This window comes from Esox lucius, chromosome 7 (genome assembly GCF_011004845.1).
Source record: "Esox lucius isolate fEsoLuc1 chromosome 7, fEsoLuc1.pri, whole genome shotgun sequence".
Lineage (NCBI taxonomy): Eukaryota > Metazoa > Chordata > Actinopteri > Esociformes > Esocidae > Esox > Esox lucius.
The window spans coordinates 19240554-19268527 of NC_047575.1; the positions used below are offsets into that span (position 1 = coordinate 19240554).

Sequence of the window (27974 nt, forward strand, 5' to 3'; positions counted from 1 at the left end):
GAGCAATTACCTATGTAAGAATGCTTTTCGTCAACTACATCTCAGTGTTGAATGACATAATACCTTTCATGTTCATCAATACGCTCAGGAACCTGGGACTGAAAATGTAAAAATGGATCTTGAACGTCCTGACTGACAGGCTGGCTACATCCACCCTGCTCATCCATAACACGGGCTGTTCAGGGGTGCAGGCTTAATCCCCCCATGTATTCCTTGTTCATCCACATCAGTGTGACCATGCACAGATTCAACAGAATCATCCAGATTTCTGGAGATAGTGGTAGACCTGAACACCACTGCTGACAACAGCCTAGTCACACCCCAGTTCTCATCGATGGCACTGAGGTGCGTGTGCCCAGCTTCAAATTCCTGGGTGTCCACATCTCTGAGGACCTCTCCTGGACCCTCAAGACCTCAACCTTGGTCAAAAAGGCACAGCAGTGCTTTTACCTTTTGAGGAGGCTGAAGAAAGCCCACCTGTCTCCCAAGGTCCTTGTAAACATTAACCACTGTACAATAAGAGCATTCTGACTAACCGTGCAACAGTGTGGTTTGGTTTGGGTACTCCATGGCCATCCAGAAGGCCCAGCAACAGGTAGGGAAAACCGCCCAGCACATCACTGGTGCCCAGCTCCCAGCCATCGTGGGCCTCCATTGCAAGCATGGTCTGTACAGAGTGCGCAACATCATCGGGGACCCTTCACACCCATGCTACAAACTGTTTGCCCTCCTAACATCTGGCAGGTGGTACAGGTCTCTTTGGTCCCGCACCAGCAGGCTCAGGAAAAGTTACTTCCCATCCACTGTAACCCTGCTGAACTCTGTGACCCTTCACTAAACAAACCCACCCGGCCACCGCTTAGTACTGCCTCTCAGGGACCTTGTTGCACTACGCTCTTTGTACTACTGGACTGTGACATTGCTTTTCAAAGTCTGATAAGGACGTTTTCAGTTGTTACATGTACTTGTCTACCTCAGGAAACTCATTGCTAATATCCCTACATTTCAGTTGCACATGCTACATTAAATTTGCCTTCATTGCACATTTAGAATTGCCATTTGTACTTGCATTTACATTTTCTGCACTCCTGTTTTTGCACTTCTGGTTACATGCTTACTGCATTCCGTTGCACTGTACTTGTACAATGATAATAAAGTGGAATCTAATCTGTAGGGAATTGGTCAGTGGCCTGGCAAGACCACAATCTCCTTCAACGTCAGTAAGACAAAGGTTTATAACATGGACTACTGTTATTTCCATGCCTGCTATGTGGTACCAGCGCCTCATTAACCATCAACACAATAAACTGCATGTTTTACCCAGAGGCCCCAACACTGTTAAACAACCTACTTTATATTACCAATCCACCTGTAATCCCCGTAAATAGCAACGTAAGTTATTAACGTAATTTAGATTTTATTTCTATTTTATTTCTATTAATTTTTATTTTTGGAAAAGGGAATGCAAATAGGCATTTGTTTGTAGACACCTGTCGTAAACAAAGCATGTGACAAATAACATTTGATTTGATTCAAAGTGTCCTACATTGCTTACTTGTTAGTACTGAACAACAAGTTCCCCCAAAACACAGCTCTCTGTTCTTGTTGATAAATTGCTTTCGACTATCAAACGTTATACCTGGGTAGGTAGTTTAAATGCCTAGGGCATGATCGGGCATGCTATAGTCCGCCTCTTTCTCAATTTCATAACAGTTAACGTGCTTTTGGTAGTTCGTCCGTTTAATGCTACGTTACACACCTTTTTTTCGTACTGAACGCATCCCTGCATTCTTGAGTCACATGAAATCGCCCCTCCCCGCTGTTGGTGAAAGTCACGTGAAACATCAAAGTTAAATCTAGCTTATGTTGCTATCAATTCAACTACCCAAATTATTTTTAACATCTGTTTTTCGGTTTTCATTTTACGTGCGTCAACCAGCCCTTTCAGGCGATAACGTTTCAGATGACCTGGCGTCGGTAATATAATCATTATCAAATGTTATTGCATGTTTTGGGCCTGCCAGCTTACGTTCTTTGGCTAGCTAGAAGTACAACAGCAGCTAGGGACTATATGCCACAGTATGTTTGTGAAGGCGTAAAATCAGCAAGCAATGGACCTATACGCTCGCTAGCTATCAAAACAAGTAATGTATGAACAATGGTCTTTGAAACCAAAATAAGGAGATATAACTAACATTTAAATAATTTGTGTAGAATTTAGTATATTTTCCTTGCCTAGACAACTACAGTTCAGACTAAGGACGGCTAACTTCTTTGTGATCTGAACTCCTACTGTAACTAGTTAGCTAGCAAAAACGTTTGACGTTAGCAAAGCTGTAGCTTACGAAAACTAACTTGCTCGCTCCTTGTCGTACCTTTACCTTGTATTTATAAAATACAGCCCACTGTCGTTTACTGTACTCGTTTATTTCTTCGGGAAGAACATTAGGGAAACTATCTCGGTAACCGATTGTCCAATTCAAACATAGCAAGTTCTGGCTAGCTAACATAAAATATCTGGCTACACCTGAATTCAATAACAGCTAAAGTTGCAATCCCGTTTTGTTTATTGTATATTCCTTTTTGTGAACAGAACTGCTAGCTAGCTACTCGTTAGCTAATTGGTACTGTATAGTAGTGATGATGCATATGTTTTTATTTGGATTTTTCACATAGCCCTGTTTTATTATCCTTATTTTGTGTAATATAATCTTGCTATGAATATAATTCACTAGTAATTTTGCTGTAATGTCATGTCTACTTGGGTGTTACTGTCTACTAACCATATTTCAGTGTTTCCTGTGTGTTTCTCATTTTATGTTTTTGTTATTTGTGTTTTGCTGAAGCTGATAAAGTACAGGCTGAAGAGGGCAAGTCAAACTGACCAGTGATTCAGCATTATTCAGCAAACTGCACAATTAAGGGGATGTCAAGCACAGCCATGAAGAAAAAGGTGGGTAAACTAATGTCTTTTTTCCCCATATTGTGTTAAGTATTAAAACACTGGACTGTCAGAAAAGTAGTATTAATGTGGTTGTCCCCTAATATGTAATTGGTTGATGTCATATAAAGGTGCTGCTGATGGGCAAGAGTGGGTCTGGGAAGACAAGTATGAGATCCATTATCTTTGCTAACTACATAGCCAGAGACACACGCCGCCTGGGAGCCACGAGTAAGTGCTAGCTGAAGTGTCTGAACATGTTAAGCAGGCTGAAAATAACTAATTGTAATAGTTGTCAAAGACAAGTTTTGTTGATGCTCAGCCGGTTCTAATGATTGAAATCTTGCTTTCTCTTATTTTCTTTCCAATTAGTTGATGTGGAGCACTCTCATGTGCGATTCCTTGGCAATTTGGTTTTAAACTTGTGGGACTGTGGAGGGTATGTCAAACTCTCTTAACCTAAATTGATACATTTTATAGCATCAAATTACTATCACCACAATTAACAATCTGCTTTCTGTGTTTCAGACAAGACACATTCATGGAGAACTACTTTACCAGCCAAAGAGACAACATATTCAGGAACGTGGAGGTGCTGATATATGTGTTTGATGTGGAGAGCCGTGAGCTGGAGAAGGACATGCATTACTACCAGTCCTGTCTGGAGGCCATCCTTCAGAACTCCCCTGATGCTAAGGTCTTCTGCCTGGTGCACAAAATGGATCTTGTTCAGGAGGACCAAAGAGACCTGGTGAGTTGGGGATCGCATAAACTTCTTGCCACACACACTTGACCAACCAATTAGTAGCCTTTTATTTGAGCATATATGCTTACATCTCTATGGTTAAGAGATGAGTGTCCCCCACATTTCTCTTTCCAGATCTTTAAGGAGCGAGAAGAGGACCTTAGGCGGCTGTCCAGGCCTTTGGCTTGCACCTGCTTCAGAACGTCAATCTGGGATGAAACTCTGTACAAGGTTGCTGCTCTGTTTTCATGTTTGTCTGTACTGTCAGGTGATTTTCTGACTAACACATTGTTCTCCATCTCAAGGCATGGTCCAGTATTGTTTATCAGCTGATCCCTAATGTACAGCAGCTGGAGACGAATCTGCGTAACTTCGCTCAGATCATTGAAGCAGATGAAGTGCTTCTGTTTGAGAGAGCAACTTTTCTGGTAATTGCTTTTAGCTATTAAAAACTTGCTTGAATTTTTCAATAGCTGATGTTTGGAAATGGTGTCATTTCTATCAATGATGTAATCCGAGTTTGTATGGGCATGAAAATCCTGGATATGTATTAAATTCTGTAATTAATTTAGAGAATATTATACATTATATTTTATCAATTCCATAATAGCAAATTCAAAAGATCTTGTAGCTTGGCTAGTTATCTCAATCCGTAATAGTTAATTTGAGTGTCTGTAAATCCTTTTCATTTACCTTTAGAGAATAAGTGTTTCACTAAACACCCAGATAATTCGTCACGTGCAGTTTGTATTCTGCAAATGTATTAATTTCCTATGTTATATTCAATGGGCTGGTGGCAACTTCTCTTATCCACAGCCAAATTCCTCCTCACTTCATGCCTAGGAAAGGATGACTACAGCTAGCCTGTTCTATAAAGAGTAGAGAATAAACATGCACTGGAGCTTCTAAGTCTTTAGTAAAAGTGCAACCCTTTTCAAAAGGTCAGAGATAATGAAATAAGGCCATTCCTTTATTAGGAATCTGTTCATTGTGTTGAATCGAATCATGTGAATCAGTCATTGCTGGAAGAACTGTTTAATGTAGCCGTTTGTTTAGGTGTGTACGGTTGCAATACTTCAATGATTCTCAAACTCAATACATGCCAGTCAGCCTGCAAAGCAACCCTTAAGTAGCTAATACAAATATTGCTAGAATGTTTCCTTAAGCTATATAAGTATTGTAGGAAACCATAGAAAGTAAAAAAAAATTCTCCAGAATCACAACTAGATATATAGGCTAACAAACCACATTTTACAAATGAAACTATTAAATGACTTAGACACATACTTTAGTTGCTGCTAATTAATGTGGTTTGAATTTCATATTATATCTGTCAAAGATCAACTAAATGTTTGTGTTACAGGTAATATCTCACTATCAGTGCAAAGAGCAGCGGGATGCTCACCGTTTTGAGAAGATCAGTAACATCATCAAACAGTTCAAGCTCAGTTGTAGGTAAGGTGATCCTTCAGAAGGAATATGTCTCTGTGGTGACTTCACTGCATCTTGACCTGGCATCGGTCTTTTGGTGTTTTCATAACGCTGTACTTTTCTTTGCAGTAAACTGGCAGCCTCTTTCCAGAGCATGGAGGTGAGGAACTCTAACTTTGCAGCCTTCATCGATGTCTTCACCTCTAATACATATGTTATGGTGATCATGTCGGACCCCTCCATACGTAAGTGGCTGTTCTCCTTGACCAGAAATCCATTCTAGTATATGAGAATAGCATGTAACGTGACCATCCAAAATGTTCTTTACGTGTAGCCTCTGCAGCCACGCTCATTAACATCCGCAACGCCAGGAAACATTTTGAGAAGCTGGAGCGTGTGGATGGACCCAAGCACAGCCTGCACATGCGTATGCGCTAGCCCCTGCCAGCTGAACCAATCAGTCCACAGACAGCAGGCTACGGTCCAGCCTGACAACACATACAAGCCCTGTGCTTCATTGTCTCACGGTTTTTTCCCTCGAAGACAAAATGTGATAATGTATCATGAACTATGATGCCTTTCTCAGACAATTGATTTAGAATTATAGCTTAGGTTAATGAAATGCTAATTTTATGGTTAATTGGATACCAATGCAGTCTTGGTTTCTGTTATTTTGTAAATAAGCAAAGTATTTTGAGTAAAAGGAGCCACAGATTTTCTGCATTGGTAGTTACTTGACTACATTTACAATGATCTGCTGTTGTCACTTCTAGTGGTTTGTTCTTATTTGTCACCATGCTATCATGCACACTGGATAACTACACAGTTGGTGCAGATGTTAAACCTGGTATTGTGCATTCCTTTTTTTGAATTGCCAAATAAATAAGGCACATGGAGAAGTCTTTTTCAGCAAAAGGAATAGAATGTGTTTAGTCACATGAGCACCTAATGTGGGAAATACAGAAAGGGTATAACAGCCCACCTTAGTATTTCAATAAAATGTATGCTGCATTAAAAGCACATCTTTATTACTGAAAAATATATTTGCATTAAAACAAAACTGCATAATGCACACTGACAATAGCGTTTGAGACTTTACAATTCAATCAAATGTAATGCGAGAAGTCTTCTCCTGCTCTTTACGTCGGTTATCACATAGCTTGGACACATCCTCAACCCTTCTTTGTAGAAGCACTAAAGGAAACAAGAGAATATTAATATTTAAACAAATGTATTAAGTAAAACTATTAATTACTAGGTTAAATACTGACCTGAGTTTTGGTCAATCCATTGAAGAGAATCCATGTGAGCATTGAGAATTTTACAGATCTGCTGAAGCTAAAAGAAAAGATGGCATAGTTAGATTACCTAGAAATAGATCTGTGAAGGCACCAGTAGCAAACTGTCAGTAGACAGTCCATTTTCTTTCTCACCGGGTCACTAGTATCAGCTGGTCCACTGGATGTGTTCAGGTGTTCAATGATCTCCTTCAGGTCTTGGGACATCCTCTTCAGCTGGGCGTCCACATTCTCTGCAAGCTTGTACCTTCCAAAATAGATTGAGTTATTACCAACGCAAATCACATATCCGTGTGCATTGTTCATCAGAAAGCCTTTTGGTAAAACCTTACGTTCTTTCACGTTCCTCATCTGCATTCTGCATATAGATTGTTCCACTCTGTTCTTTGACGGACTCCTCCAGTGGGGACAGAAGATCTTCCAACTCCTTCTGTTGTGACAAGATAAAGTCCAGCTCCTGGTCCAGCCTGGAGCAGGTCGAGAGCAGAAGATCAAAGTCACACAATAACTGAAAACAGTAACACCGTGTTCTAAATGCACAGATTCCTCAATTATCTTTTATGATTTGGGTTAATCAGTCTGTGAAACTGTCCCTAAGAGAAATTAGAAGGGTTTTTAAGGATTATTTAGGATTGGAACAATGAAGCCCTTACTACATTTCTCCAGAGTTGAATGAACTCATGAATACTATTATGCCATGGGTAGAGATTGCAGGAAGTTGCTAACTAGTGCTGGTGAAGTTCCTAACTTGTAAAACTAAACTCACTTCAACATTCATACTGAATGCAGATACATAGAATGGTATGCACAAATTCACTGGAGTCTGGGGGGGACAATGACAATGCCCTGAACTCCTACCTTCTTTGGTCCAGTTTCACCTTCTCCATCTCCCTGTGCAGTGATGTGATCTGTTATAAGATGAACATGTGCTTTCACATTAGCCAGGACAAGACCTTATTGGTTAAAATAAAGACCATTTAATTTGAGATTAAGGAAATGGCACTCCCTAGATGGTAGTTACCAGGATAAGTGCCACAATGGTTAACTAGTTCGTTTACCTTCTCTCCGTTCTCCACCAGCATGCGGTCCCAGGCATTGACTTGGGTAGCCTGCTGTAAGAAGTGCCTTTCTTGATCCTCCAGCTCAAGACTCCACTTGTTGATAAGACCCTCTAATTGGCCATATGACATCACTGGAGGTGCACTGGAGAATGGAAGGAGTAAAGGAACAGGTCACACTCAGTATTTATTAAAAAAAATATTTATGAAGGTGTGGGAAAAGTTTGAAATTATGTAGTTTTACCCTTTATCCATTTAAAATACCTGATAACCCTTGCATACCATCACTTAACCATGGTTGCAAGTAAAACATAGAAGGTTGGGACATTCATAGGAATGTACGTCCTTGCAGTTGTGTGAGGTGAAGGCCAAACTTTGTTTGGGTTCATGTAGCCTATACTGAACGCTCCAGAAGCAAAAATATATTGAAGCAACGCGAGCATAAGAAAGCATGGAGTAAAACAAGGGTACATTTAGATGCGTTCTCGCTGAACAAGTCACCAACCCATGCATCCTCGATAAAAGGGGCGGATCAAGTACACATCCGGACATTATGCGTTTTTGGTAACTTGTTCTTTGGACTCGTTCTTTGGATTGGAACCGTATGTGACGTAATCTTTCATGGCCCAAGTACGGTTCCAATCCAAAGAACGCAAGTTACCAAGTACGCCTAAAATGCCCGGCAAGATGTCAGGAGAAAAACTCCACAACTGTAATAAGTTTTAACTTGTCTTATTTCAGGTAAACGGTACCTGTAAATCAGCATTTGAAAAGAAATGAGACGAGAAATGGGCATTGTACTCGCTGAATATATGCTTATTTTATTAAAGAAACGGCAAATTTATAAATTTGCTCAGACTTTTCGATCAGCTAGCTAACGTTATTCAGTGCAGTGGAGAGGCTAGTTAACATTAACTAAGTTAAGTAATTACTGGACCAGTAGAGCGGCAGCTTTTTTAGAATTGCAGTTGATTTTCACTTAAAAAAAAGTCATATACACATGTCATATGATTTTGGCTAGTCTCCATACAACCTTCTGCCGTTCATATTCACATTAATATTTTATTCAGGGACTATGAGGAGGTTACAGCCCTCAGAGTGGAGAGTTATTGCACAATAGCCAAGTACACATGCATCTCAATCCAGATAGGCCTGTCCTCACGGTCTAGCAAGAACGTTCTTCAAGGACACAAGTACGTTCTTTGCATACTTGGAATTGATAAACAGCCTTTATTGTTCCAGCTAGCGCCATCAAAATGATAGTTTCATGTTAGCTAGATAGACATCAACGAGTCTCCGAAATATGGGGAATGCATCTAACCCAAAGAAATTGCCTAGATTATGTCTTGATTGGTTTCACTGTTTACTTTGTTTATTCTGTATTCCATAGTTATGGAAAGGGCCATCACCTTTAACCCCATTTGAAACAAAAGGCGGTGTTCATTGCTCCACCATCAACTGTTGGAGGTGACACTGCTTCCTACCGGTAAGTATACTCATAGTAATGATAGTGTAAAATCTTAATGGAGTTGTACAATCGATATTCAACTCACTGCTGATAGGTGGTTTTAAAATGGCGTTAAACTTGCATAGTGCACCTTTAAGTTAGCTTGAGGTACACCGATCACAGATCATGCCAAACAGACAAAGAAATTCTGTGTTACTCGGTCATGAAAACACAAACAGTTTCAGAAAGTATTCAAACCCCTTCACATTCTCCACATGCTGTTGTGCTTTGGACATTCTATTTATCTACACTCAATACCCCATAATGGAGTGTCTGGACTGTCATGGTAAAGTGTCTGAATACTGACATTTCAGGTTTTTAATTTTCAATACATTTGTACAGACTTTCATTATGGGATATACTGATGGATAGTGATTGTCATATTTAACAGTCATAATAACAATCATGAAAAAACTGAAGTTAGTTTAAATAACAACCAAATGTGGAGAAAGTGAAGGGGTCTGAATACTTTCCGAAGGCACTGTACCCGTGCACAGTAAACATTCCTCACTGTAACAACTAGGCCGTTGAGTCCATATACATGCATTTATAGTTATGCAGTAGTCGAGGATACAGGTGTAGTGAGATAATGAAGTGGTTTTAATGAACCGGCAGTACCTTCCTGTAACAGCAGTAATAGTTGTGGCTACACCAGTGATGGGGGCTGTGGCACCAATGCCAGGAGCGCCTGACGGTTTCATACTCAGTGAAAACCCTGTGGTAGTACCAGTGGTCGAAGCAACTAAAACATAAAAATGACTGTGAGAAATACAACAATCTGTACCAACAAGCCATTACAGTATTCTGCAATAACAGGTAAAAATATCAAGCCGTGGTAATTCTCACAACACGGCAGGATGACACAGTACCTGTGCCTGTTGGGGCGGAGGTGGCGGCGGCTCCCAGGGGCTTGAGCATGAAGCCCAGGGTACTTCCTGTCGCTGAGGTGGCTGCTGGGGGAGCTGAGGTCGGGGCTGCGCCCACTGCAACAGACAAGTCAATGAATAACATCACTGGGTGCTGGAAAACACCTACCTTTGTTTAATGTCATTCGTTATTATGAGTTGGTTACGAGTTGGTTAATATGGAGTAAAACTCACAAAAGCCTGTGGCTGCTACTGTAGCAGGAGCAGCTGTTGATATCGGTATAGCGAAGAGGGAGGAACCTAACGAGGGCTGTGCAGCCGGAGCAGTTGTAGCAGGGGCCAGAGTAGCTTTATGGACCGAGAAACAGATCAACATGAACCCAGTCATTCATATGGGGTTTACAAACATGCAGACCTGTACCATTTTAGAGATCACATTTTCAGAGAAATTTGAATAATTCTGTCATATACCCAAGTGTCTTCAACATCCCCATTTACCTGAAGGTTTAACACCAAAAGCGAATCCTCCACCCTGGGTTGTGGTTGGTGCAGCTGTTGAATTCAAAGTCAGACCTTAGGAAAACAAAAACAAAGTTTTCAGAATAAACAAACCACTTAGGTGGGTAACAGTTTTGAGTCCCAAAAATGTCTGTAATGCTCTAGATTATCTGTTGACAATCAGTAACATTTAAACTATTTACAAACCCTAAACTTTATCGCAACACTTACCCTAAACCTTATTCTAAACCTAACCTTAGCAAGCAGTTGCCTATCAACAGATGTTACACGTTTGTTGATTGTATAACCATATATTAGAGAGGGACAATTAGAGAGGGACATTGGGACTCAAAATGAAGTGTAACTCATAAGTGTTACCCACAACATCCACTGAGCAGACTAAGAGTTAAAAAAAAAAACTCACCTGTGGGCTGGGTCCCCATGGTGAGGCTGACAGGTGTGCTGGTACCAAATGAGAAGCCGCCCCCTGCAGTTACAGTAGGTGCTGCTGCTGTGGTGGCCTGGACCTTAGCTGCACCAAAACTAAACCCTCCCCCCATCATTTGAGTGGTTGCAGTAGTAGTTCCTACAGAGAGCCCAGCAGTTGCTGCTGATTGGGTCTGGGGCTGAGTTTGGGCAACAGCGCCACCAAGACCCCCAGTGATCCCAAAGCTGAAACCCCCTCCAGTAGAGGCAGCACTGGTTTGTGTGGCTAGACCCCCACCAAGACTGAAGCCTGTCCCAGAGGGGGTTGCCATCCCCATAGTTAGCCCTGTTTGTGCTGGTTGAGAGGTGGCTGGTGTGCCCAGGTTAAGTTTCGCAGTAGGTGTCCTAAAGACAAAAGATGGGAAAGTCTTCATTACAATCCTACTAAATGCATTAAAGGCATTAATCTATCATTAATGTTTTCCTAATTCTTCTTACAATTATTCAAACATCCAAGCAAATGACGACATAAACCCACCCGAAAGAGAAGCCTCCTCCGGTAGGGGCACTGCTCTGCGCAGGAGTCCCAAAACTGAATCCTCCAGTTGGGTTTGTGCTGCCCTGGATGGGCATAGCAAACAGTCCTGAACTCTGGGGGGCAGTTGCTGGGGTCTGGGCAGGATTGGGGGTTCCAAAAGAAAAACCACCACCTGTATTCGCTGGTGCAGCACTTGCCATCCCAAAGCCTGTGGCTGGGGCAGGTGCCGCTGTGGTTTTAGGAGTTCCAAAGCTGAATCCAGTATTGGATGACTGTCCAAAGTTGAATCCTCCACTCATTTTCTTATCTGTGAAGGACACACGAGACAGTAATACAATGGCTTTACAACTATCGTAACGACTTGAATTGTACTGTGCTGTGCTTTCAGTTTATCAAACAACTACCCAGCCTCGGAACTCTGTATAGCGAATTTATGATTTAGCTAACTTAACTAGCTACTTAACGTGGGTAGCTAACAAGCTAGTCGTTTTTTGCTGACTAACAAGATATAGACGTTGAGAATGTATGTTTAGTTTGCTATTGTACGTTAGCTAGTTAGCTAATGTATCTACACAAACCTATGTAGGTGGCTAGTTACTTGACAAAATACTAGCTGTAGCATGTTAACGCGTAGCTAGCGCTCTACCAAAATGCCTGATAGCAAGCTAGCTAACAAACGAAATCCCTTAATTGAGCAACAGCAATAAACAATTAGCTAAATACCTATACTCATTCACTGACTTTAAACAAATTGTGTAAATTAATACAAGTGCCGTACCTTCCCTTCTCTTAAAAAAGAGATTACATTGAAAAAACACACGCTAAATGCGCGCACTGTCAACGAGGACTTTTATTGGTTGCGAAGACAGTAGTACCGGTAGGTCTTCAGACGTCCGACCTGGGGAGCGCCATCTGCTGTCATGGAGTATAGAGATAGAACTACAAATCGTTTTTTAAAATTGTTTTTTTAATTATTCGCTTCACGAATAAATGGTGTCGACTAAATTGTTTTCCCCTTCCCGAAAATACTAATTTAGGTTAATAAAATACATAAAATTGAACATGGAAGGTGTCAACATAAGGAATATAGTATATACACAGTGTCTTATCTGTTCCAATTCTAATTTATGTTATGTAATCCACAATCAGCTTGTTTGTTTTACTACATGGAGGAAGAGATTGTTTACCACACTGCCAGGTCCCTGACCTCCTTACATGATGTCTAATCAAATCAGGCCTACCACTTCTGTGTTGTCAAGTTGTCTGTAAACATGATTATGATGTTGGGATTGTGCTTTGCCACACTGTCGTGGGTGAACAAGGACTACAGGTGGGGATTATGCACAAACCCCTGAGGCATCCCTGTGCTGCTGCCAATCCTCACCAGGTCTGGATGGGGGAAAAGTTTTTAGTCCCAGGGTCCTCCACTATAGAGCCTGGCGGGAGTTGTAGTGTTGAACACTGAGCTGTTGCTGCAACCATTATTCTATTTGTGTCTTTCTATGGCAGCACCATACTGCAACTAATAATTCCCATTCAATAATAATTAATGCAATAATTTCCAAATTAAACCATTCTCCTTTCCATTGTATTAATAAAGTCTAGGCCGTAGTTATGTGCTGATGTGGTTGTGTATTTTGACTTGTTCATGCAGGGCTAGTCTGTAAAAGAGGCTTCTGGTCTGCATATTCTCATTTGCATATTTGGTTACAATATTTGGTTTAAAAAATTAGGCTCTAAAATGTATTCATCCCATTGCAGTTTTCCAGATTTTATTCTATTACCACATGAAGTCAAAATTGATTCAAATGAGGGGGTTTTGCCACTAATCAACACAAAAACTTAAGTTATGTCAATGTAAAAAATTAAATCTACAGTTTATTCTAAATCAATTGCAAATATAAAGCTAAATATTTGATTGCATAAGTTTTCATCCCCTTTAGTTAAATATTAGTAGAGAAATCTTTGGCAGTATATACATCTCTACCAGCTTTGCACATCTGAACATAGCTATCTTTGTCCATTCTTCATTGCAATACTGCTCATTGTTGGTGAAACAACAATTTTCAACTCTGTCCACATATTCTCAATTGGCTGAGGGCCAGGCTTTAAACTGGCCACTCTAGGGCATTGACCATACTGCTTTTAAGCCACTCTAACATTGCTTTGGCTGTGTATTTGGGGTCATCGTACTGCTGAAAGTTAAATCTTCTGCCAAGTCCCAGGTCTCTTGCAGACTTTAGAAGGTTTTCATTCATGATTTCTGGGTTCTTTGCTGCATCTATTTTGTCCTCTATGTTCACAAGCTTTCCATGCCCTGAACCAGAGAAGCAGCCTCAGCTTGATGCTGCCACTGCCCTGGTTCACTTTTGGTGAAGTGTTTTTAGAATAATGTGCAGTGTTAAACTCGTGTCAAACATAGCTCTTAGCATTGAGGCCAAAAAGCTCAATTTTGGTCTCATCAGACCAAAGAAACCTCTTTGGCTTGAGTCTCCCACCTGCTTCTGGTAAACTCTTGCTAAGATCGTTTTTTTCAACAATGGTTTTCTTTTTTCCACTTTCCCTAAAAGGCCACTTTTGTGAAGCACCCAGGCTACTGTAACAGTATCTACCAGCTCAGCCATGGAAGGCTATTACTCCTTTTGAGTGACTCTTGGTGGCCTCTCTGACTGGTGCCCCTCTCACCTGCATACTCAGTTTATTGACGCATGTTTTAGACAGATTAACAGTTTTGCCATATTCTCTTCAATGCCTTGGAAATTGTTTTGTATCCTACCCCTGATTTGTGCTTTTGCAGAAACAAATTCCAGATTTACTTTGAATGGGGCTTTGTCTTCATGATGTAGTTTTTCTTCTGTTCATTAATGTATAACAACTTGTAGATTTTAATTTCTCATTTAGACATGGACAGATGTTTGTGTTTTGTTTACATTTTAAATGTTTTAACACAAAATGTGGAAAGATACAAGGGGGCAAATACATTTGAGATACACTTATGGCCCTGCATGAAATTCAGACTAGCTGTAGATTTGCATTACTAAGCCAATAAGCCTTCGGCTGACGTTTCAACAACATTCCAAATGACAACACGTCAGGATATTATTTTTTTTGTACCATCTATAACAGGCAATTATCCTATTCAGAGTAATAATGGGATATTACTTTAATATCTGTGTTCAACCAAACCCTTTTTTACTATCCATAACATTTAAAATTGGCTTAATTCCAACAGTCCAGTTTTTGCATTATAGAATTCTCCCAAATGGTGCTGATGTGCACATCAATAATTTCATTAATATTATATAGGACTCTCCTGAGACATCAACATTGTAATTTTCATTTAAATGTAATGTTAATGACAGTTAAATTGCTCTAATATGGTCTCTACTAAGAGTTCTGGAACTTGATCAGATGGTAGTCAGGTGGTTTGAGCTTTATTAACTGCTCTTATTGTAACATATGTTACAAGTAATACCTGTACATTGTCTGTAAGTTTGTAAATTTTCCACTGCACATTCAGAATTGCCATATATAATGTATTTGCATTAATTGCACACCTATACATTGCATTTGTACATACATTTACTTGTAAATTTATCTGCACTCCTCTATTTGCACTTCTGGTTAGACGCAAACTGCATTTCGTTGTACTGTACTCGTATTGTTCAATGAAAATTAAGTTAAATCTAATCTAATAAATCCCAGTCAGTCACAACTTTCCTTGGTGGATCTGTGCACCATTTGGTCTTTCAACGCAGAATGCTTTTCAAGGTTGGAAGAGGGTGAATTGTGAACATTCCAGTGGATGAGAGGTTATTACAGCCTCAACCAAAAGCACAGACAATGTAATGCACTTACTCCTACTCACCCCAAAATACCAATCTGGCTGTTTCAGGATACACTGGATCAGTGTCCAAAAAGTATCCAAGAATGCAAATTAACTTCCTACGGTAATTTATCTTGCATTTAGTATAAAACTTCCAATTCACAACATAATTGTTTTAAATGTCCTTTTCTGAGGCTAAAAAAATAAATCAAATCATTAAATAAACTAAATACTGAAAATTAATCAAATTAAACATTGAAATAATGTACCATGTGCATTTTTAGGCTGCCCACATTTTTACTTTGAATGAGTGCTTATTTACCACAAGAACAGAATTTCAGGTGTGTTGTTAATTCTTTATAAAAATAAATAAAAGACAGAGCATAGTACTGTACAGACACCACAGATAATTAGAAATAAAATAAATAAACCAAAAATTATATTAAACCAAATACACTCATACACCTGTCCCCCATTGCTCAGGTGATAGACCAGAATACAGAACCACAGGCATAGCATTGGAATGGAAGCACATTATTACATGTAATTCAGAATTAAATTATGGTGCCAAATATTTCTAATTAATAGACTTAGAGGTGCAGAAGAGGAGCACTCTTTTTCCAAAACATAAAGATAATTTAAAAACCAAATTGGTCTATTGGACCCATTTGAGGACCTCAGAGAAGTTCTCAAAGATACCAGAGCAGAAGCTACACAGGTTAGGGCCTAGTGCAACATTCCCTTTAGAAGCATCGCTTGAGCATAATCTAGTAGTGCGGTCTATGTGAGATCTTAAATTGTATCCCCTACTGATTTTGTACGTTTGTCCACTGACAAAGAAATGATCAGTCTATAATTTTAATGGTATGTTTATTTGAATAGCGAGAGACAGAAAAACCAACAAAAGAAAATCCAGAAAAAACAATGTAGTTTTTTAAATAAATGGATTGATGCATTTTTATGCAAGTATTTGATCCACTCTCAATCAGAAAGATTTCTGTCTCCCAGGTGTCTTTTATACAGGTAACGAGCTGAGATTAGGAGCACACTCTCAAAAGGAGATTGTAGACCTACACAAGGCTGGAATGGGCTACTAGACCATTGCCAAGCAGCTTGGTGAGAAGGTGACAACAGTTGGTGCGATTATTCGCAAATGGAAGAAAAAAACTGACAATCTCCCTCTGTCTGGGGCTCCATGCAAGATCTCATCTCGTGGAGTTGAAATGATCATGAGAACGGTGAGGAATCAGCCCAGACCTACACGGGAGGATCTTGTCAATGATCTCAAGGCAGCTGGGACCATAATCACCAAGAAAACAAGTGGTAACACACTACGCCGTGAAGGACTGAAGTCCTGCAGCACCTGCAAGGTCCCCCTGCTCAAGAAAGCACATGTACAGGCCCGTCTGAAGTTTCTCAATGAACATCTGAATGATTCAGAGTAAATCTGGGTGAAAGTGTTGTGTTCAGATGAGACCAAAGCTCTTTGGCATCAACTCAACTTGTCCTGTTTGGAGGAGGAGGAATGCTGCCTGTGACCCCAAGAACACCATCCCCGCCATCAAACATGTTTTTCTGCTAAGGGGACAGGACAACATCACCGCAGCAAAGGGACGATGGATGGGGCCATGTACCATCAATTCTTGGGTGAGAACCTCCTTCCCTCAGCCAGGGCATTGAAAATGGGCCGTGGATGGGTACTCCAGCATGACAATGACCCAAAACACACGGCCAAGGCAACAAAGGAGTGGCTCAAGAAGCCACTAATCCCATAGAAAATCTGTGGAGGGAGCTGAAGGTTCGAGCTGCCAAACGTCAGCCTCGAAACCTTAATGACTTGGAGAACGTCTGCACGAGGAGTGGGAAAAAATCTCTCCTGAGATGTGTGCAAACCTGGTGGCCAACTACAAGAAACATCTGACCTCTGTGATTGCTAACAAGGGTTTTGCCACCAAGTACTAAGACATGTTTTGCAGAGGGGTCGAATAATTATTTCACTCATTAAAATGCAAATCAATTCATAACATTTTTGACATGCGTTTTGGGGGATTTTTGTTGTTGTTATTCTGTCTCTCACTGTTCAAATAAACCTACCATTAAAATTATAGACTGATCATTTCTTTGTCAGTGGGCAAATGTGAAAAAATCAACAGGGAATCAAATACTTTATTCCCTCACTGTATGTAGATGCTAATCCAAGTTAATCATTTTAAAGCTATGTGATCATTAGAAAACCATTTTGCAATCATGTTTGCACAGCTGAAAACAGCTGTGCTGTTTAAAGAAGCAATAAAACTGGCCTTCTTTAGACTAGTTGAATATCTAAAGCATCAGCAATTGTGGGTTTGATTACAGACTCAAAATGTCCAGAAACAAAGAACTTTCTTCTGAAACCTGTCTGTCTATTCTTGTTCTGTGAAATTAAGGCTATTCCATACAAGAAATTGCCAATAAACTCAAGAACTCGTACAACATTGTGTACTACTCCCTTAACAGAACAGTGCAATTTGTCTCTAACCAGAATAGAAAGAGGATTAGGAGGCCCCAGTGCACAACTGAACATGAGGACAAATACATTAGCGTGTCTTGTTTGAGAAACAGATGCCTCACAAGTCCTCAACTGGTAGCTTTATTAAATAGTACCCGCAAAACACCAGTCTCAACATCAACAGTGAAAAGGCGACTTGGGGATGCTGGCCCCCCCCCCCCCCCCCCCAATCTTCCTATGTCCAGTGTCTGCGTTCATTTGCCCATCGTAATCTTTTCTTTTTATTGGCCAGTCTGATATTTGCCTTTTTCTTTGCACCTCTGCCTACACGGCCAGCATCCCAGATATACTCTGAAATTCCCCATTAAAAGCAAATGACAAGCATGATACTTTGGTGATGCTCAAAAAGCCCTGAAGGAGCCAGGTTAAATGTGAACACAGGACTATACTGAGCCCCACAATGAGCCTGTTTAATTATAGGGGGAAAATGACTAGACATGGCCCCAACTGCATTAGAGAGGACATTTTTCATGTTATAACTGGATCAGTGCCCTCTGGGAACCCAATAAATCATAACAAGTCTTCTAGAACATGAACCCCACCAGAAACTGACTAATATATTCTGGGAGACTGTTCTGGTGCTGGCATCATTAGGTAACAGTTGCAGTGCTGTTAGTTAAAGGCAATGTACAGTATGTTGTATATAATCCTCTGTGCTGCTATCTGTTCTCTTGTCAAGCTATCTTTGAGGGTAATGATGTAAATAATTACTGCATATTACTTTGTGTGTACACCTGAACCCCTGTTGCTCTACCACCTGTCCTACAACCATTTTTCTAAGGCCAGACACCAGCTGTGCTTCTGTAGCAGTGTTTTATCTACAGAGAAACACATCTCTTTTCTGACTCTATACTCTTTACCCTGACTCTATACCCTATACTCCCTCCCTATATTCTACAACTCTTCATCTTATTTTAGCGCTGAACTCATAGAATACCAAGCCTTAACCTTTAACCCAACTGTCATCAGGTTAATATGTGATGCCTTTTCTTATAAGGAAGGACGTTCATTGTACATTTGTGCAAACACTTATACATTTGAAAGTGCTCAAAAGTGTTAGACCAATTGCCACGGTTGCAGGCATTCTTCAGGTTTGATCAGTAAGATCAGTGCGCTCACCACTGTTCCCCATCAGTTTGCAGTGCCTGCCCCAGCTTCTTCCTCTACGTCTGAGAAGTCTGCCTCTGATAGAGTCCCGCAGCCCGTGTGGCAAAGCTGCCGCTCAAGGTTGGTGATGCGCCGCTTCAGACGCTGCTGCGTTGCCGTGTACTCACTGAGGAGGCGCGCAAAGCGTGTCTGCAGGGTATCCAGCGAGGACTCCAGCCTCTCCACTTTCTCCTCAGTGTCCTCCCCACCGAGTCTGCCACTTTCTGCATTCTCATCTAGCAGGCCCTCCTTCATTAGGATCTCCTTCCCCCTCTCCTCCAGCACCTTCTTGGCGTCAGGGTACTCAGTCACTGCCTCCATCAGGTCATCCTTAGAGAGGCAGAAGAGGTCAGAGTAACCGATGCTGCGGATATTGGCCGTCCTACGGTTGCCCATTTTGCTGCCCTGGATGTTGAGGATACTTATCTCTCCGAAGCAGCTGCCGGAGGTGAGAAGGGCATACTGTGTCACCCCATCGTCAGCCACCACTGCCAGCTTCCCCTCTTTGATGATGTACATCTCCTTCCCTATGTCTCCTTTGCGGCAGATGTAGTCCCCTGGACTGTAGACCTGTGGACGGAGTTTCAGCACCAGCTCCACCAACAGTCCAGCCTCACAGTCCTGAAAGATACGCACTTTCTTCAGGGTCTCCAGGTGCACATTGATGGCAATCTCGGCCTGCAATTTGTTGGGCAAGTTCTTCAACACTTCCTGCTCGTCCACTGCTTTTTTATTAGTCCAAAGGTAGTCAAACCACTTAATTACGCGTGCCTCCAGCTCCTTGCTGACCCGGCGAAAGTGCATGTAGTGTTTGATGGCATCAATTCGGGCCTGAAACTCTGCACGCGTGGCATTCATGTTGGCAATCATGGAGCCAACATTACCCACAATGGTGGCGAAGATCAGCACCCCAACAAGGAAGTCAAAGACCACAAAAAGATACTCCTCATCCCTTACAGGTTGGGGCATCTCTCCAATAGTGGTGAGGGTGAGAGTGGACCAGTACAGGCAGTAGACGTAGCCCCGGGTCAGTGAGCTGTACTCAGGGTTGGAGATGTTGGGGTATACCCAGGTATCAGAGCCAAACCCGAGGGACTTTGAAATAGCAAAGTAAATGCAAGCATTCCAGTGAATGATGACCAGGATGTAGAGCACTAAGTTACAGATGCGGAAGATGTTGGGGTAGTTGGTGCGTGTCTCAGTGCGATCAAAGAACTCAAACATGCGGGGGAAGTGCAGCAGGCGGTTGAATCGGAGCTCTGGGGTGTGGATTCCTGTTATTATGTAAGCCAGGTCAGTGGGTAGAATGGACACCACATCCAGCTTGAACTGAAATGTGCGGATATAGCTGTCCCTCAGCTTGGAGAGGTCTTTCACAAGCAAACCCTGCTCCAGAAACCCTATGATATGAAGAATGTGTGCCATTAGCAGGACCATATGAGCAGTTTGTCAATCATCTCATAGTAAAGAAGAAAAACAGCTAAACATAGTCACCTCCCTTGACAAAGACAAACAACACAGGTAATGAGCTATATCATATGCACATGATGGTAAAACATATTTTATGTTAATATAACTGCTCAGAGAAAACCTGTAATTTATTTTCTTTCCTGAAAGGGTGTCAAATTATTAATTTTATTTACAAAGATCTTTAGGGGTGCCAGAAAATCAAATCTGGATTAACATTCTACTACTTTTAATTATAATGTTTCAAAGGCATATAAAAAAATAGGTAATGCAGGTAAAAGCAATTTCTCCATCACCAGGGGGAAAGGAAAAGTCACAAATGAAAATAGAACAAATGGTTGTTGACCTTCATGAATCAGGAAAAATACACTAAAAACAAAGTATAACTCTAACCAGTATACAGGCAACAATTAAGATGTTCACAACCAGTAAAACAATGGTCAACCTGCCCGTAGAGGATGCAATTTCATCTTGGATGATACTTAGGGAGACAAAGAAGAATCCAATGGGCACAGCAGCAGAGTAACAGAACTTGCCTTCAGTTTGGATGCAACAAGATTCCAATTGTACATTTAGATCCAACCTCCACGCCAGTTGGGAAGGGGTGCCAGAAAAAAATCTTTATTAAGAGCAACTAACAAATGCATGCATCTGAAGTTTGCTAAATAGCACTGGATCCTGGATTTGAACAGTGTGCTATGATGAGATAAAACTAGAGCTCTTTGGCCATACACACAAGAAGGATATTTTGGGCCAAAAGGAATAGGTATGAAAACAATTGCCTCCTGCCTATTGTAAAATATGGTGGGGGATCGATCATGTTACAGGGCTGTTTTGCTTGTACTGGTCCTGGTGACCGCACAATGAACCACCAATCACCAGGACATTTTTGCCAAATACCTGGATGCTCTGGTTAATTGGTTAATTGACCAAAATAATCAACATTTCAGAACATTTCAGAATATAACAGGAAAAGGCTCAGTATTGTTATCAGTTATGATAAACACAAAAAGTACTGAAAAAAAGGTCACTGATAATTCCGACACAAGGTAAAATTTGAGAAATCATGAATGAAGTACAACATACTCTACATGTTGGCAATACCAATATCGCTTGTTATCTGTGTTATTTTTTTAATTGACTTTTAGGCTCATCTATATCTAGCATACCAATAATTGTGTTTACTGTATACTATGTCATTTGTTTGTTCATTCTCCAGCTAGGACCTGGTTTAAGGCTATAAATGAAAGTGATACCTGTACGAAGTCTGACACAGGTGTCCAAGATGTACACGAAGTCTGAAAGATAGTCCAGCACCAACCAGCAGATGTAATTGCTTGTCTGCAGTTGGTTAAAGCATGCTCTACAGACAAAATATAAAAGACACTACTTAAAACAGGGATCCGACATTTTACGGTAACAAAGCAAATACCCCAACTATGTTTTAGTTGAAAGCTGACAGGTGGGTTTAGAGAAATAAAATACTAACATATAAACATTTCAGTTTCAACCATGTTTCACTGAGACCAAGCACAGTTTTTTACATTCAGTGTTTACAGAGTAAAACAAGGTTATATTTTGGGTTTTGATGGGTCATGACAGATGGACTAAGCTTGTGTGGCATTTATAAGTTATTTTCTTCAGTAATCAATTAGGAAATATTAGAAATGTATAAGACCAAACATTTATGTAGAACTGTGGACCAACTACCTAGCCACAATGAAGATCCAGTTGTAGAGAACAGCAGTAGCAATAACAAACAGCCAGCGGTAGTACATGTCATCTGACGGAGACACAATGAACACTTCCCATTTCTTCCTGAGATAAAGAGAGAAATGTTCTTGTTAAATGACATTGAACAGCCTCTTTTGTTTCTCCTGCTAGGGTGGGTGTGTCTGAAACACTAACCATTAAACAGAGGCACACTGTTTTGCTTTAATGATGATTCAGTAACTTATATAAGCCTATAGTGTACATCAAATATGGTCCTTTTGGGTTAACCCCCAAAACAAATTAGTGATTTTTATTAAATATTGCTATACTAGAATTCAGAGCAGTTTATAGTGGTTTTGAAGAATCATCACAGAAAGGCAGGAATACCTAAACATCCCTTTGGTCTTTCCATTAGCGTCAGGCTGGGTATTGCTGACACGACTAGGGGCAGTCCTTAGCTCAGGGCCACGGAAGCGTTCCAAGAAAGAGTCTGGTCGCTCCTCCTCCTCTAGAAGGCTCCTGTGTGCCCACTCCCTCAGAATCACCACCAAACTCACCAACCTGTGAGAGAGGGAGTGCGCGAGAGAGAGGTGGCTAAGTTTGCATGAATTAATGTCAATATTAGCAGTGAGTTCCGGAAGCTACTATTGCTGAGAAGACAGGATGTACCTAGACAGAGCACCCCGTCCTCGAAGAGAGTTCCTGGAGTTGTTTCCCCTGTCGAGTTCGGCCACCCGTGCCAGCTCTGAGGAAGTGTCATCGTTATCCTGACCACATGCTGATGGCACTCTAGAAGACAGACGTAGACACATAAGAGACTCACTCTTGACTGGAATAGGTTCACATTTGGGAGCACCGAGAATTACCATTTGAGTCTCTGATTAGCAGTTAGAAAAGAGCTGTACATAAACATTTAGGAACCATCAAACAAAACTGTAGAATTATAGAGCTACAACCATATCCAGGCCTCTTCCGAACCCACCTGCTCAGAGTACTGTCAGCTCTCCCCCTCTCTGGCTCCTCCTCCATGGTGGACTTCACCGAGAGACGGTTCGGGGACAGGTCCCTGTCAGCCACCTGGCCTGTCATTTTCAGCTGAATTTTCAATTTACAAGTAGAAAAACTGAGTCTTTCCATTGCATGTGCTTTCAAATCCCCTAGAATCCCCCACAACTTGACAACATTTCTAAGCTTTTCATAGTAACTAATCATAGTGGAGGGTGTGTTGGCAGGATATATGGCGTTATGTTTCAGCGGTGTACTGCTTGGGGCAGACAACAACTACAGGCCTGATTTGGTAAGTATTTTCATTGTTTGTGGAGTGTTTGACAGATTAGAGCAGAGGGACAGAGGACTGGGACTACTTGCCTGCCACAGTCCCTCATCTGGGGCCCCAGAGACAGGCTGTTGTCGCCGTGGTGACCGTTTCAAAACCCATAGCAACCATAGTTATCAGCCAGCACTACCTCCAGCCAGGCTCCTCCCACCCATTAAGGGAAATAATCCAAGCAAGTGTACCCAACCTACCCCTGATGGCAAATTATAGGAAACCTGTTAAAATGGCAAAACTTTACTCATCCTCATTGCAACGTTGGACGGCTGAAAGCAAAAATATGTTACGTTGACACTATGATCCACCTAACCCCACTATACTTATGCCAGAAAGATCGCTTCTGAGAAAAGAGAAATGCAGTAGCCTACACCACATTGAGCATATAATCCCCTTATCTAATTATTTTTTAATATATTTAACTACTTACAGACATTACCTCAAACAAAACATGGAATAATTAAAATAATTCAGGCTTTCCACATGCAAAAGGGAGTCATTTAAAAGTCATTTTGGGAAAATATGTTTCAGGTTTCAGACAGATTTTGAAATGACTAGGGGAGGCACATTACTCGGGCGTGATTCTCTGATTTTGCCTCTTAAAATAATTTGCCATAAACCAGTACCTTGCAGCCTAACATAACCAAATCACCCATTCTGACATATCTGGTAGCACGAAGAGAATTGGTAAGAGTGGTATTAACGTCATGAATGGCAAACAAAAAGCTAAGGCAGACATATAATAGTTGTGTTTAGACAACTGTTGCCAATGTTTTACTAATTGGTGGATCATTAGGGGAAACACAGTCGGCATAAGGCACAGTGCTTTGCTCAGTGAGCCAGTCAGAGTGGTGTCCCACTGGACCATGTTCTTGACATCATAGCAGACAACAGGTGATTTTCATCACTTGAGGCAGTGTAGGTAATGACTGACTGACAGGTATAAATCATTTGGCCTTTAATACAGTGTTCAACTCTTTTTTTTTTTTTTCCTTCATGTTATTCTCTGATATTCAGCAACTCTACTAACGTCTGAGGTGTGCAACAGTTCATATCGTTTAATATATACAAGCTACAGTAACAGTGATAAATACTACAGTAACATTGTGATAAGTGCTACAAAAACCCTGTTATAAAATGCTACAGCAACACCGTGATACATGCTACAACAACATAGTTATAAATGCTACAGTAACAGTGATAAATACTAGTGTACACAGAGATAAATGCTACTCTAACACTGTGATACATGCAGGTAAGTTTTTTGCCCATATAACATTTCTGATGGATAGAGGAAAGGAATGAAGACAATGGTGATTGTAAACACAGATCCATTTAAGTTCTCTGGTACAGTAGGTGGTTACTCACCCTGTTTGCCTTCAGTCACTCAGTACAGTCCTGATAGCCATCTCACAGCCAGAGATCATCTATAACCAGTGGATCCGTTGCAAAGACGTAACGGCAGCAGGCACATTACTCGTGTGAGGTTATACCACATTTAGCCAAATAAAAGTATCTTCACAGCAAGTAGCATGTAACATATTTCATCCCTCTGCCTTTCTCCTTTAGTTGTTTGATGCTTTAGGTTTTTTTTTTTTTACCTCTGACGTTCCCTTTCTTCACCTGTGGAAAGCGTAAGGACTTGCCTCATTCATCAGTAGAGGACAGACTGGAGGCTGGGCGGGATGGGAAAAAAAGGGGATGAGGTAAAGAGGGCGGGGATAGGGAGAGCGTTCAGGGGTGTAGCCTCTCCGTCATTGCGGGAGGATCAAGAACCAAGAGAGTTTTGTCTGATCATCAAGTCCCCTCAAGCGGGTGACAGTCACTCCACCTCCCTTTGAATTCACTCAGATTCCTTTTGGCTCTGTTGATGCTTTCACTTAATAACTCACTAAAAAGTACACATTACCCCAATTTAGAAGGATGTGCCTGTAAATCCAGGTAACGAAGCCCGTGAGGGCTACCTGCCATCCCCTTGTCATTTCTTTCTAGCTCACAGAGCTGACAGACTGTAGCCGACAGTCTCCACTTAGTGAACACTGAGAGACAGAAGAGGGTGCTTAGAAACCCTGGGGGAGCCTGTGTTTGATGGCAGGCACAGCATCTGCTCAGGATTCAGACCAGTGAACAGTCAGTGTCCAACCATCTGCTATCTGGGTTCCCCACAGTTTAATCACAACTCCACTAAAACCAAAGCACCTCTGTGAGGACAACAAATACATCCATCCAACTACATATGAGTTAGGGTGGTATTAGGTACAACAGATAACATACAGTATCTCACAAGTGAGTACACCCCTCACAGTTTTGTGACAACAATGAAGAAATTACACTTTGCTACATTGTAAATTAGTGAGCGTACAGCTTGTATAACAGTGTAAATTTGCTGTCCCCTCAAAATAACAACACAGCCATTAATGTTTAAACCGCTGGCAACAAAAGTGAGTACACCCCTGAAAATATCCAAATTGGGCCCAAAGTGTCAATATTTTGTGTGGCCGCAATCATTTTCCAGCACTGTCTTAACCCTCTTGGGCATGGAGTTCACCAGAGCTTCACAGGTTGCCACTGGAGTCCTCTTCCACTCCTCCATAATGACATCATGGAGCTGGTGGATGTTAGAGACCTTGCGCTCCCCCACCTTCTGTTTGAGAATGCCCCACTGATGCTCAATAGGGTTTAGGTCTGGAGACGTGCTTGGCCAGTCTATCACCTTTACCCTCAGCTTCTTTAGCAAGGCAGTGGTCGTCTTGGAGGTGTGTTTGTGGTCGTTATCATGTTGGAATACTGCCCTGCGGGCCAGTCTCCAAAGGGAGGGGATCAGGCTCTGCTTCAGTTTGTCACAGTACATGTTGGCATTCATGGTTCCCTCAATGAACTGTAGCTCCCCATCTTTTCACTTAGGGGTGTACTCACTTTTGTTGCCAGAGGTTTAGACATTAATGGCTGTGTGTTGTGTTATTTTGAGGGGACAGCCACTGTACACTCGCTACTTCACATTGTAGCAGTGTCATTTCTTCAGTGAAAAGATATGAAATATTTACAAAGATGTGAGGGGTGTACTCACTTTTGTGAGATATTGTAGCTGCACTCCAGTACAACAATGTGCTGTTACTGTACGGATTAGAACGGTAGGAAAGAAAAAAAACTGCAGCAGGAAGGTATATTAAGAAAGTAAACAATGCACATAGGCATATTGTACGGTCTTGTTCGGTGCAATAGCAAAATCCCTTCACTCAGACTGAAGAGATTAACCTGCAAGCAGAGAGTTCAGAGGTCACATCCACTCAGGGCTCCCAAAACACACAATGAACACAGGGAAACACAACTACAGATCACTACATTGTCTGCTTGTCAAAGGACAGAATATATTCTACGAACTGAGATAATTTCCCCCAGTGTATAAAACTTAATATGTAAGGTTACGTTTTAAGTAAAAAGACGTTTTCTTTTTTACACATTGTTTATTTTCATATTTATTGTTTTCTTTATATATATAAAGCCCTTCAGACATGTACATGATAGACCAAAACGCATTGGAATGGTAACTATGGACTACAAAGAACAGCTCTTAAATGCAGAAAATGTTTAGGATATATTTTTGGTAATGTTGGATACAAAAGAATAAGAGGAAACCTTAATGTGGTTACAGAAAAACAAAAAAGGCACTGCACAACCAGGAGAACCAAACAGTGATCTCAGCTTCTTCCAGAGTAATAAGGCAGACACCTATAGTCCAATACAAAAAGCCAGACAGACACCCAGCTGCTCTCAGCTTACTAGCTAGACATAATCCCAAGAAATAAACAAATTAAGTAAATACAGGAGTACACAGAGAATAACCTTCAGGCTTGGTCATTAAGGTTTGACTTTATGGCTTCTGTATAGAGATAGGCAGCCGTTAACAGCTGTAAAAATATGCATGCATTTCAGTTAGGGAGAGGAGGAAAGGTCTGGTAAAATACCTACACCTCCATTTCATTTTGTCCAAATTAAATATTTTTTATTCACCATGTAACAGATGTTATGAATGTGTTGTAGTGTAAACATCAACAAGATACTGTAGTTGTAACAATCGAGTCAGGTACAAATACTCAAAGAAAAATAAACATACCATACAATTCTGACACATGTATTGAGATAGTGTTGAATATTGAAAATTAACATACTGAGATGTCCTCTGTAACATTATTCATCAGTAACTTTTTGTCATGGGCTTACCTTATATAAGACTGCATAATATTCTGTCGCTCAAAATGTGGTTAAAAACCAACACACAAAACATTAGGTTTTGATTGCAAAGGGTCTTAATGTCTTTTGGTAACATTATTTTCTTCCACACGCCTTTCTTCATTCCCGGGTGGCCCTTCATCACGCAAATATCATGTGGGAAGTTGTGTGGCAATGCCAAGTGGCATATCAAGCCTGTTAAGCCCTCTTCATCCCCCGGCCCATCAAGCACGCAAACACAGTCATCACCATCTTGGGCTTGACCTCCACCAGGTCATCTGGAAGAGCATACACACGAGCTCCGATCTTCCTCGCCATAGAGACAGCATATCTAAAGAGTGGAAATGGGTTGTTTAATGCAACTGATCAGCACTGTCTTGTCTGAAAAGTTCTCAGACATCCCTAT

The 27974-nt window shown here is 41.1% G+C and overlaps 4 protein-coding genes across 8 annotated transcripts in view; 1 reads left to right on the top strand and 3 right to left on the bottom strand.

The window, feature by feature from the left end:
- Window positions 1–1806: 1806 nt before the first annotated feature.
- rraga (Ras-related GTP binding A) lies at window positions 1807–6018 on the top strand. 3 transcript variants are annotated; one of them, XM_010898821.5, is made up of 10 exons: window positions 1807–1977; window positions 2847–2953; window positions 3073–3172; window positions 3314–3380; window positions 3470–3692; window positions 3822–3917; window positions 3992–4114; window positions 5050–5141; window positions 5247–5362; window positions 5452–6018. In XM_010898821.5, the coding sequence occupies exons 2-10, from the start codon at window positions 2927–2929 to the stop codon at window positions 5553–5555; spliced, it is 948 nt and encodes a 315-aa protein (XP_010897123.1). In that variant the 5' UTR covers window positions 1807–1977; window positions 2847–2926; the 3' UTR covers window positions 5556–6018. The 3 variants fall into 3 exon arrangements, with proteins under 3 accessions (XP_010897123.1, XP_010897124.1, XP_010897126.1); XM_010898822.4 differs by lacking the exon at window positions 1807–1977 and adding an exon at window positions 2039–2144; XM_010898824.5 differs by lacking the exon at window positions 1807–1977 and adding an exon at window positions 2048–2149.
- Window positions 6019–6128: 110 nt separating this feature from the next.
- Window positions 6129–12204, bottom strand: nup62l (nucleoporin 62 like). 3 transcript variants are annotated; one of them, XM_010898826.4, is made up of 13 exons: window positions 12087–12204; window positions 11309–11615; window positions 10769–11175; window positions 10345–10419; window positions 10081–10194; window positions 9850–9963; window positions 9599–9722; window positions 7474–7618; window positions 7274–7323; window positions 6748–6882; window positions 6551–6662; window positions 6389–6455; window positions 6129–6311 (listed from the first exon to the last, which is right to left on the bottom strand). In XM_010898826.4, exons 2-13 carry the CDS (start codon window positions 11605–11607, stop codon window positions 6220–6222), a joined length of 1734 nt encoding a protein of 577 aa, XP_010897128.2. In that variant the 5' UTR covers window positions 11608–11615; window positions 12087–12204; the 3' UTR covers window positions 6129–6219. The 3 variants fall into 3 exon arrangements, with proteins under 3 accessions (XP_010897128.2, XP_010897127.2, XP_010897129.2); XM_010898825.3 differs by lacking the exon at window positions 12087–12204 and adding an exon at window positions 12032–12074; XM_010898827.4 differs by lacking the exon at window positions 12087–12204 and adding an exon at window positions 11887–11993.
- A 6132-nt stretch (window positions 12205–18336) lies between these two features.
- cnga2b (cyclic nucleotide gated channel subunit alpha 2b) lies at window positions 18337–24776 on the bottom strand. Its single transcript, XM_010898850.3, has 7 exons — window positions 24707–24776; window positions 22991–23103; window positions 22678–22797; window positions 22396–22569; window positions 22006–22113; window positions 21552–21658; window positions 18337–20228 (listed from the first exon to the last, which is right to left on the bottom strand). The coding sequence occupies exons 2-7, from the start codon at window positions 23095–23097 to the stop codon at window positions 18814–18816; spliced, it is 2031 nt and encodes a 676-aa protein (XP_010897152.3). The 5' UTR covers window positions 23098–23103; window positions 24707–24776; the 3' UTR covers window positions 18337–18813.
- A 2580-nt stretch (window positions 24777–27356) lies between these two features.
- pls3 (plastin 3 (T isoform)) overlaps window positions 27357–27974 on the bottom strand; it is a 42122-nt gene continuing 41504 nt past the window's right edge. The window contains exon 16 of the mRNA XM_010898828.4: window positions 27357–27899. Coding sequence (XP_010897130.1) covers window positions 27767–27899 — 133 coding nt within the window. The 3' untranslated portion in view covers window positions 27357–27766. The remainder of the gene's footprint in view (window positions 27900–27974) is intronic.